Source organism: Conger conger, chromosome 10 (genome assembly GCF_963514075.1).
Source record: "Conger conger chromosome 10, fConCon1.1, whole genome shotgun sequence".
Taxonomy (NCBI): domain Eukaryota; kingdom Metazoa; phylum Chordata; class Actinopteri; order Anguilliformes; family Congridae; genus Conger; species Conger conger.
Window position 1 is genome coordinate 41,991,172 of NC_083769.1, and position 12,548 is coordinate 42,003,719.

Consider the following 12,548-nt stretch of genomic DNA (forward strand, 5'->3'; position numbering starts at 1 on the left):
CTGGAGGGGACCACCTCGGATGCCTTCATTCACTGATTTCAATTAAAATATCAAACAACCCTGGCCACTGAGAAAAAACACATCATGCTATCCATATGATAGAGTTATTTTGTCTCATCTCTGTTCGACATTTGTGCGTTGTGGGAGGACCAGCAGCGTCTTCGGAGTAATTCATGTCCGATATTCTGAGGAGCAGAAGCTCAGAATGCTAGCGTTATTGATGCCTGGAATGAGGTATTTAACTTAACTGTTTTGATGTGCGACTAACGACGTTTGTGGGAACGTGAATAAATGGGAGGATATCTAACGGACTGATTCGGAATTATTTTCGAGAAAATGTGGATAAAACGGATTGTTGCACGCAGGTAAGATTGCGACTTTAATTAGGCTATTTTGTTTCTCGAGTAGTGAAAAATACAATGTCAAATAAGAGTTTAGTGCGTCACCAAGAAATGTAATGGCTAGGTCGTACGCATAATCATTAAGAAGCTTCAGTAGCGCATATATAAGCCCATATAGCAAAACGTTTTTCATAGTTTTTTCCCTCTACGCCATGAAATGAGTTGTTTTGCATAATGTAGCCTATTAGTGCTAGTTGTCATGCAGGCGAATTATACATATGTCGGATGATTAATCATGCATTTAGAAAATATGTGACGGGCTAATCCTTGGTGCGATGTCTTTTTTTGTATTTATCTCTAATAATTGGGTTAATTGGAACGAACAATGTGGTAACAAATTTCTCATTCTGAAGTACATGTAGTACTTTCTATTTCCTGAACACTGGAGGTCGCCAAATGCACGCGAGAAAATATTAAACCAGCGGCAATGATGATGGCACATCAGTCTCGGCAAATAGCTCCTCTATCTGCTATATAAAAAAAGTGCGACACCCACGAACGCACTCACACAAACACACACACACACACACACACACACACACACACACACACACACACACACACACACACACACACACACACACACTCACACGCACGCACAGTTTACGAAACTCACTAGTGATATATGAATAGAATATATATCCCCAAAGGAAAATGTGTCTTCAGGCATACAGAAATATAGGACAATGATTGCAAATGCACTATTTATAACCACAGCGATGTACACACCTTGGAAAATACTTTGTAGCCAGTGTGTAGAGGGTGACACTGGCGGGTGGCTAATGAAGCAATTTAATTTACTCCCTTTCTGCACAATCCTGTATTTGTTTTTTATCAGTGAAAACTGAGCTGGACATTCTTACAGTACATTGGCATCTTTTGAAAGTTGTTATCTAAAGATTTTGCTCTTTAATTTCAATAGTAATACAATCTATACATTTTTTTTTCGTTGAAAGGCGAGAAGTTGACATGAAATGAGTGCAGTTGTGTTACAGCAGTTATGTTTTATCAATTACCATTGGAACATCAACATGAAAAGCATTGTTTTATATCAATAATTCAAAAGATCAGGATGGAGTTGGGCTGAATTATTCAGCCTACATACACATTACTCTAACAACATGACTGGAAATATTCAGATTTTCAGAATATGAAACCTGTGCAAATTATTATTGTTTTTTTGGTAACAGTAATTGCTTTAATCTATTTGCGTTACTGCAAAGATATGTGATATGAGGAGACAGAGTGCTTTTCGGAAACCTCTTGATTGTAACTCAATTGTGATAATTTTATAAGTCTCTGTTCCACTATTGATCCTCCTTTCACTCCAAAGGCTCAAAATGAGTCACATTGTTCTCATTTGCCTCCGCTTTGGTTAACGGTTGTGCAGAATGGAAGTGGTAAAAATGTGTTAAAGTTTTTGTAAAGAGGTGTCCCGTTCCTCCAGGTGGAATGGGCACAGAGGACTCGGTATTGATGAAATTCGTGTCACGTAGGCTGCACACCCGGTCTCGTTCTACAGCAGGTGGAAGCGCGCCGGGGCGACCTCCGCCCCTTTCCAGGAGTCATTATGACTCGATGGTATGTGAACTGACACGCTTTGACTAAAGCACTTGGCCTCTGTGAAATTCTGAAAGCACATTACCAGATATTTCGGTTGCCATTAAACTTGGGCTGCATCTGGTCTTTCGCCCGTCTTAAATCCACTCTCAAACCCCAGATTAAACTAAGCGGTGGAGGCGGGCGCCTCCGTCAGAGCTTAGCTCTCTAAGGCACTCTGTATTATGAGAAGTGGAGCCTTTCCTCCTTTTTATATCACGCCACTGTCATTTGTGTGGCTACTGACGAGGAATAGACAGCTATGCCACTGTTGCCATCGCGCTGAAGTGAGCTACTGACACCCTGCTCGTGTCAGTATCTTGTGTGTGTCTGTGTGTGTGTGTGTGTTTGTAAAGACTAATTTAAGTGTCTACTGCCTCAAAGTCCCTTTGGGTCCCTGTTGTGTCCTTCAAATCTTTTCCAGTGTATACAGCCACCTACTTCCCACAGCACCATCACTCCCAATGGAATAGATTGCACTGTGAAGATTTGTTTTTCTCCCCATAAATACCCACAAAGGTCACGTAATATTTCCTCCCTTGTATCGTTGTTATGTTTGAATAATCAAAAGTCATGGGAGCACTTCAAGAAAGGGAGGGGAAATACGTCTGAATTGACTGACATGCATTGAGAAAATGAACAGAGTAGAAACTGGGGATAAGCAATAGTGATTTCCTGTCGGTTTGTTCGTGAAATGGAACTGAATGAAAATGCTTTTGGGTTGTATCACATCCTGGACATGACATAAAGATACTATATACCGTAACAATCAAATAAACACTTAAAAGGGGTTACCAAGAGTTAGAAGCGTAAGTTCGAAATTTCTCATCATCCATCATTCAGATTGTTGCTTTTTTTTTTTTTACTTTACTTTTTCAAATATATGCATTCTAAATCTTCTATGCATGTGTGCCTTAGCCCGTTTTATTCTTCTTTGAATTGCTGCAAAGAGCCAGAGGATTGTGGTGGGTTGCGTGTCATTTATTGCAGTGTATTTGGTGTTTTGCATCGATGTGGAATGTGTGGGGGGCTGTTGATTGCTTGATCTGTGCTGGCATTGAGCTGCTGTGTCTGGGCATTGACTTGAGTTCCTCCACTCTGTCTGCATGGAATATAAGTGGGTTTGTGGAGAGAGTGTGACACTTTCCATAAGCCGAAGTAATATCGGTAATATGGTGAAGAATATTCTTTCTAAATGGTAAATGGTTGGCATTTATAATAGCGCCTTTATCAAAAGCGCTGTACAATTGATGCTTCTCATTCACCCATTCACACACAGTCACACTTCTATTTGTGGTAGAAGCGTTGCCAAGTCAGTTCATATCCAATTTGAAAACTTAGCAAAGCTGGACTCAAATCCCGTGGAGCACTCTCACCTCGATTCTTTCGGCACAGGCAACTCCGCCAAACAACAAGAGCCATTTGAAATGATTTTATTTCTCAAATGAGCGATATAGAAGAGTGGTTCTCAAACTCAGTCCTGGGGATCCCTGTGTATTCCCTTTTCCTTCCAACCACGGTTGCAATGCCAGCATGTTAACAAGCTGTTCATTTTTCTTAATTATGCTTTTCATGTTTTGAGGGATTGTTTATCCTCTTAAGCCACATTACTGTATGTCAAAAAACCGCTATGCATGCCAAGAAGAATAAAACTATATATAACTGTAATGGATCAAACTGAAGACTGAGCTGAATTAACAGCTATGTGATGAAGGTGTGGACACATGGGGATTAGAAGTAACCATTTTGTAGATAATGAAGAATTAAATCACAAAGTAAATGATAATGAGCCTAAACTGCATTGTGTAAACAATATCAAGGTATACATTATGAATGAACTTAAACACATGTTCAACAGCTTTAATTCATTGAGGAAGAGATTGGTTGGAACAAAAACCAGCAAACACATGTTTCCCTGAGGACAGAGTTTGAAGAGCACTGATGTACAACATCATCATACCCTTTAGTTTGAGGAGCACTGATATACAACATCATCATACCCTTTAGCTTGAGAACCACTGATATGCAACATCATCATACCCTTTAGCTTGAGAACCACTGATATGCAACATCATCATACCCTTTAGTTTGAGGAGCACTGATGTACAACATCATCATACCCTTTAGCTTGAGAACCACTGATGTACAACATCATCATACCCTTTAGCTTGAGAACCACTGATGTACAACATCATCATACCCGTTAGTGTGGAGCTGACCAATGTGTGAGTATCAGATGGTGTACTGGGTCAGATGACTAGGCACAGGCATCCCGTGCAGAGTCTGACACAGGACTGTTGCTAGTCTTTTACTGTATATTCACTGTCTTTCTGGACCAAGCCTTTCCATCAGCACACACTCCAAATAATCCCTGAGAAAGTATTCTGACACTAATCCCTTAAGGAAGTGGAACATGCAGCAGTATATTGAAGTACAAAAAACAATATTATCAAGATCAGAAGGTATATTTCAGTTTTTCAGTACTTCACAATGCATGGGGAAATATTTTCACCATTTTCACATACACATACTGTATACGTACACACACACACCTTCAATTGTTGTGAAATATATTTACTGTAAGTCCAGGAAATGTATTACAGTGTATTTCATTTAGCTATTAAAAACTAGAGAGAAAATGAATTTTAATAATAGCATCTGATAAATTATATTGTTATTTTTGCCAATGTCCTCTATGGGTTTTAAAGTGTCAATTATTTGGAGCTTAGCTGTTGCTCGCTAAATATCTGTAGGATCTTTTCAGTATTGGCCAACATTTTTGTAAGTTGGATTCTATTCTGGTCTATGTTTATGTTTTTTAATATTTCCTCTATGATTATACCATGTATTGTCATAGATATTTTATGGTCCATACCGTGAACACATTACAGTGCATGCAAATTTAATGAAGTGTGTTTTCCCTTAGTAGAGCACTATGTTACTGCTGAACACGGCTGCCCAACTGTTTTCCTGGAGATCTACTGTCCTGTAGGTTTTCACTCACTCACCTCATTCAAAGGCTTGAGACCTTGTTGAGCTGTTAACAGTAAGAAAAGTAGGAAATGAGAAAATAAAATAGTATGCCAAAATAGGACAACATATCTCCTAGAACTCATTACATTACATTACATTACATTATTGGCATTTTGGCAGACGCTCTTATCCAGAGCGACGTACAGTTGATTAGACTAAGCAGGAGACAATCCTCCCCTGGAGCAATGCAGGGTTAAGGGCCTTGCTCAAGGGCCCAACGGCTGTGCAGATCTTATTGTACACCGAGATTAGAACCACCGACCTTCCGTGTCCCAGTCATTTACCTTAACCACTACGCTACAGGCCACCCCCACACTCAACTGTATACAGCTCATATCCAGTCAACTGTATACAGCTCATACCCTGTCAACTGTATACAGCTCATACCCTTTCAACTGTATACAGTTCATACCCTTTAGCTCATACCCTGTCAACTGTATACAGCTCATACCCTTTAGCTCATACCCTTTCAACTGTATACAGCTTATACCCTGTCAACTGTATACAGCTCATACCCTTTAGCTCATACCCTTTCAACTTTATACAGCTCATACCCTTTAGCTCATACCCTTTAAACTGTATACAGCTCATACCCTTTAGCTCATACCCTGTCAACTGTATACAGCTCATACCCTTTCAACTGTATACAGCTCATACCCTTTAGCTCATACCCTTTCAACTGTATACAGCTTATACCCTGTCAACTGTATACAGCTCATACCCTTTAGCTCATACCCTTTCGACGGTATACAGATCATACCCTTTAGCTCATACCCTTTCAACTGTATACAGCTCATACCCTTTAGCTCATACCCTGTCAGCTGTATACAGCTCATACCCTTTAGCTCATACCCTGTCAACTGTATATAGCTTATACCCTGTCAACTGTATACAGCTCATACCCTTTAGCTCATACCCTGTCAACTGTATACAGCTCATACCCTTTAGCTCATACCCTGTCAACTGTATACAGCTCATACCCTTTAGCTCATACCCTTTCAACTGTATACAGCTTATACCCTGTCAACTGTATACAGCTCATACCCTTTAGCTCATACCCTTTCAACTGTATACAGATCATACCCTTTCAACTGTATACAGCTCATACCCTTTAGCTCATACCCTTTCAACTGTATACAGCTCATACCCTGTCAGCTGTATATAGCTTATACCCTGTCAACTGTATACAGCTCATACCCTTTAGCTCATACCCTGTCAACTGTATACAGCTCATACCCTTTCAACTGTATACAGCTCATACCCTTTAGCTCATACCCTTTCAACTGTATACAGATCATACCCTTTCAACTGTATACAGCTCATACCCTTTAGCTCATACCCTTTCAACTGTATACAGCTCATACCCTGTCAACTGTATATAGCTTATACCCTGTCAACTGTATACAGCTCATACCCTTTAGCTCATACCCTTTCAACTGTATACAGCTCATACCCTTTAGCTCATACCCTTTCAACTGTATACAGCTCATACCCTTTAGCTCATACCCTTTCAACTGTATACAGCTCATACCCTTTAGCTCATACCCTGTCAACTGTATATAGCTCATACGCTTTCAACAGAATACGTCCCCTTCTCATTATGTTGCTCATTACGGTGCCCTCCTAACCCATTAATCATTGTTTTCCTTCCCTGCCCAGAAGTGTCAATGGGGAAATATGGTCCCAGCTGATCTCTGTCTGAACAGTTAATCAAAGAAAGTCTGGGTGGCGTGTTGAAAATGGGTGAAGGTTACAGAAAGTGAGCAGGAGATACCCTTTTTCATTCAACACCCATGCCAGGACACACAACTCGTGCTGAAAAACATCAAGTGCTTAGTTATGTGCGTTTTCATTTCCTTTTTTCTTATTTTTTTTTGATAGCAATTATGTGGGTGATTCTTGGTATATCTCTCCTGAGCGTCATTAACCTAATTTGTAGCGAAACGAGGACTTGTCGTGTCTCGGAGCTCCGGCTCCTCTCTCCGGGGACCCTCCGCAACGTAAAGCATTCGGCGCTTGCGCCGCGGGAGTAAAATTGAAAATCGTCTCAAACTGTGAGGGAAGTGGAAGTGGCCCCCAGCTCAGCCAGACACCGGCCATGGCTGCCTGTTTACTCCCTACACCATTACAGCCTGCTGATAAATAACGCGGCGCCCGGGCAGGGGAGAAAATGGAGCAGGAGCCGCGGCACGAGGCACGGCCTCGGGAGTGTGGAAACCGAAATGTGTCGTTTTTCCTTTCGAGTGTGCGCGCACCGTATGCAGCCTCCGTTGCCTGAGTTAAATGTGAGAGGTGATTTATTCTGTGAAATGTCCAGTATGACGCCTGGCTTATGCAATTATTATTTTATTTTTTTTGTTTTTCAAAATCAGTTTCTTGTGAATGTACTGGGTTCAGAATATCTGTATGCAAACTCTGTTATAGTATTATCCAAAATAAAAGTCAGTTGAGCAACTAGGTTTCCTTCTTTAGGTTTTGTAGTTTTGAGAAAGGAGCTGTTGACGTGGTTGCCTTATTTAGAAGCGTTGTTGCAAAACAAGATGGCACTTAATTAATTTGCAGCTATGAGATGTGTATTCCTTGGGAGTCGATAGCCATGGCATGAAATATTAAGGAGGTAGCTTTGTTGGAAACAAGCATAAGTAACGAGACGAGACAAACCTATCCCCTGTAAAGTGAAGATGTGTCCGTACCAAGCCTCACGTTTCCCGCTGAGCCTGGCAGGGGAGAGGAAGAATAACGCCTGCTCAATTCACACAGTTCACTTTCCTTTAATCAATATCGCTGCCACAAAGCATCAAATATCTCGCTCTCACAGACTCTTGCTAACTGGGTTGCTTCAAAGCGGTGATACGCTATTCCAGTCCACAAAAGCTCAGATCTCGAATTGCAGTAAAAAATCTAAACGGACAAGTGGGGAAGGACCTGGACTGTTTGCGGTGGATAACGTTTTCTCCTCAGGCATCATACACAGCCATAGTCAATAATTCATATGATATAGAGCCTAGAAATCTTCCTGTGGTTTAGCAGGGTTGTCTTAATAGCACTCCCTGGATGGTTGATCCTGAGAGAGGGAGATAATCTTCCGTTTGGATTCAGTGGGTGGCAGGGCCCTGATTCTCAGCAGATCGTTCGGGCTTTGGTGGAATATATTGTGCGGAGGGATTAATTAATAGGTCGTTAAACTGCCGTTGGCTGCTACATCTTGGCTCCTCTCAACTTTAGTATGTGGAGTGAGGCTTGTGCAGATCTGGTGTAGTATTGTTGCAGTCATCCATGAGAACAGCTGCTGCTTGTTCTCTTGATCTCATACATCCTTTCAGGAAGTATTCAGGTCCACTCAGTCAACAGGCCTCATATATGTGAGCCCCAGAAACGCCGACATCGTGCTGTCAACATACCCCATGAGCACTTGCCAGAAGAATTATTGCTTGGAGTACACCGTGGTTCTCCAGAAGTAAAGTATTGTGTCAAAGGAAATTATTAATGAAACCAAAAAGTAGGCCTAGAACAAACAAAGCACAATATTGTTTTTGATATTTGATATGCCATAACATGTAAAATATTGTGTGGAGTCTTCCGCATTGTCTTAATATTATCTCCTTGGATATTGCTGGGGGAAAAAAAATCCAAATCCAATAGCTAGAAAATATTTATGTCAAATGTATTTTTTTTTTTTTCATGTGCATTAAGCTATTAATGAGGTGCTATTCCATCCTTCAAGAATTTCTCATATGGAAAAAATATGTAGCTGATTTAACTAAACCCAGTTATGTAAGTCAAGCTTAATCACCAATTGATGGTACAACAATCTCACCGCCTCAACTCCCCAAAAACCTTCCTTTAGCCCAACAATTTTTAATTATTAAAATACTTAAATTAAAAACACAATTAACACAGATTGATTAGAGAGATATCATAATCAAGAAATTCCAATTTTCTATCACACAGTTGCGGTTGACCATGCATTGTCAGTAAATGTTATCTCAAGCAGGAAAAAGAAAGTTCCCTTATCTGACGTGTCAGCTTAGAGCCTTAAAAACTAAGAACCTGGGGCCATGCAGGGATTAATTTGCGGTGGATTACGAGGAAAAGCCTCTGAAAAAATGGAACATTTGTGTGGGGGTAATACTGCAGTTACATCTTGGTTGTAATGTCCTAAATGAGTGACAGCTGTTACTTCTTGAACCTGAAGCATTGCTTGCTGTTCCATTTTGCCTTTAAGGTTTATGACATAGGCACACACACTTTGACGAACTCAACTCAACTGCTTTTACAGTCTGTAAACCAGGAAACAGTAAAAGACAGCCATGTTTACAAGAAGCATCATTGTTGCCACTATATCCGGCCAGGAAATGACCATGATCCTGGATATTATGTAGTTTTCCTTCTTCGTGTACATATGTAGCACATGACCAAACCTGAGTTTGCTAGGCACTATTTAGTATTTCGTTTTTAGGCAAACTAAGCAGTAGGTACACTTTAGTGGTAGGAATATGCGGGCATTTCTGGGCTGGATGGCCTGTTCTCATCTCAATGTTCTGTTATCAGTTTAGATGAAACACCCGAGAGTCCCTTTATGCCAATGTAATGTTCAGCAAAAGGTAGTAAGATCTCAGGTTTCCCATGGAGGAAGGCAGGGATACGGTGGACTAGTTTGTTAATTGTTTTCTCATTCATCTCTAAATGAATGGAGGGCATTCTGGTGCATAAATGAATCCTCGCATTCTGTTCTGGGCAGTGAATCCACAACAAAACGTTTATTGCCACTTACTGGGCTCTTTGCAGTGTCAGTCGCTCTGAAAGCTGAAGCACACAAACTTTGTAATTCCAGTAAAAGCTTGGATTGTAAATTCCGTTCTAAAATGCAAGCAAGTGGGTGGGCATCAGCCATTTCAGTGTAGCCACTTTCCGCTCAAAAACACTCTTCACCAGTTATGATAACGTTCTATGCACCATACAGTAGTTCAGTGAAGATACTTTGCTTTGTGTACTGCACCAACCACGCATAGATTTGTAGTCATGCATGTGCAACCACATTCCAGACGTGCACACATTCAGGCACACACGTGCACGTGTACACGCACGCAGGCACACAAACGCAGTCCCATATGTGCCCATATGACCCCCCACCCCCTACCTCCTCCTACATAATGTTCACAAAAGCATTACATAATGAAAACAGGTAAAACCTAATTCAGTGTACACATAACGCCGTGGTCTCTTGTGTTGACCCATTTAGACGGAGCGTCAAGATGAAAAGCTTCCTTGGGGGGGTGTTTTATAAGATGAAAAATGTGTTGATGTTGCCGATATAGGCGTAGAAAGTGCTGACCAATAATCTCCCAGCTCTCCTGAGTGACCAGAGAGGAGTCTAAATGCAGATGAAGAATATATACTTGGGTCATATTTCGTTCTCGCATCTCTGAACACGGATGAAAAAAAAAAGAATAATAAAAATCTGTATTTTCAAAAATTCACTCGTCAGATACCATACTTGTCGTGTATATCCAGTATGCTGACACATTTAATGGAAGATTTAAATATGTAAAAATAAATAAATAATATATAATATAAATATTTTTAACCTAGTCATGTGGACAGCTGCCAGAGGGAAGACCTCACAAAACAGATCTTTAAACAAAAAAATGGAGAGAGGCAAGCTTGAGGACGTTTTTCATTAAAATAGCAATATGTGCTTTATTTCAAAGCAAAACAGCCCCAGCATTCATTCAGACTTCTCAGATATTCTGTTAGCACACAAGACGGCATGCTCCCATGATGGTATTACCTGTTACTTATTTCTTCGATTGATTGGTCTGCAGTTTTTTTTTTAAACCATGGCTTAGGTTTACCCTTTCCATCTATATATCTATACTGTCTTCATACTGCATGGGAATGTGAGATTATTTTGAACATGTATACAGTATCTGTTGGTTTTTGGTTGACAGTTTAAGTCCATGTGATTTCATATATACTTTATATTTGGTAAGCTACACTCATAATTTCAGTCCTATTCATTAGCAGGACCGTCCTTTTGAAAGAATAATGGCTTTGTTGTCATTTGTTGTTGTCGCTGGCTATGACTTCAGTTTTGATTAATTTTAGCTTTTATCTTGTTTGTTGTCTTGTTTCTGTGTTCTTTTGTTATTCTGCTTGCATTTGCAATCTATTTGCATACTGTATGTAAACCAAACTTGATATTTCTTCCTGTAATTGGTGAAAATGTAATGATGGTACCATTAAATACTTTGTTACAGTTACAGTATAACAGCTGTTCACCAACATACTTGCTGGAGGCCCAATTTCCATATGCATATTGCATGCAATATATCTGATACCTAAAACCCACCAATGACATACAACTGATCCATGGACAACTGTTCATCCCAAATCTATCCATACATTTGTCTAGTTTAGTGATAGAATTAACTGGTCATCTTTAATGAACATATAGTCAATGTGGAAATGACGTAACTCACATCAGCACTTATTTGGCCCAACAAGACTGCTGACTGCTCAGAAACGCAACATACACAGCAGAATCTATCGGTGAGCGTGGATGTTATAGCACTGGTAATCCATAGGGAAGGCCTCTCCTCTTCAGCTCAGCTGCAAGCCTGGATGTGAGCAGTGAAACTGCTGACATCATTATTGCTTTTGCATTAGAACTGTTTTTAAATATGTTCATGTAACCGACGATAAACAACATCCGAAATGGCAAACTTTATCCATACCTCCTCTCTATTGCACGTGTAATATATCCCTCCGTGTTGTTGGTTAATGAAAAGCCGGTCATATAAACGGTCTAATAAATGCACGTGTAAGCTCCCCTTCAGCGTGCATTTTATATGTCAATTAAAATAATACCAATTCGAGATTCAGCTGTAACGCCTCGGCCTGCCCTTGCACCCTTACGGTACTAATCTGCAGATGTCTGATTCCAGCCAGTTAGAGGAAATGGGGTAATCGTCCGTGCTTATTTCACAAAACCTTTTGTGTGTCATGAGAAAACGGTCAGCCCAGTGTCAGTCATGTAGAAATATTACAAAAGTGAGCCTCGGCCAACGTCCCCGTCCGACTAATCTCCAATTTGCGGCCTATCTATAAAATGAATAGGATTAACGCGTTCCATATGTTACAGTTCAACACTTGGCTCCAGCTGTGTCAGCTTCGTTTGTTGGCTATCGTGTTTGATCTCGATCTCATAGCTAAACAAGGAAACTAATTGGAATCCATTTTTAAACCCCCCCCCCCCCCGTTCAATCAGCTCAACGATGAAAGTCAAGCTTTCTCTTCAGAGGGACACACGCGCCATTGTCAGTCGACTTTGAGCGTCTTTCCAGAGCAATCCAGGGTGTACCATCCTTTGTCTTGATGTAAAGATAGTTTTCGGCCCGTTTAACTCACTCCCCGTGATTCACATGTTTAATGTGCAAAAAGAGGGACGAAGGTTTTCGCTTTGGAGCTCTTACATCATCATCATCATCCTCCCTTTGACCCCCTCCGCGGAGA

At 40.6% G+C, this 12,548-nt stretch overlaps 1 protein-coding gene across 1 annotated transcript in view; it reads left to right on the forward strand.

Annotated features, from left to right (window-relative positions):
- The first annotated feature begins 256 nt into the window (after nt 1–256).
- The window catches only part of ajap1 (adherens junctions associated protein 1), a 53,184-nt gene continuing 40,892 nt past the window's right edge, over nt 257–12,548 (forward strand). The window contains exon 1 of the mRNA XM_061259242.1: nt 257–365. Coding sequence (XP_061115226.1) covers nt 337–365 — 29 coding nt within the window. The 5' untranslated portion in view covers nt 257–336. The remainder of the gene's footprint in view (nt 366–12,548) is intronic.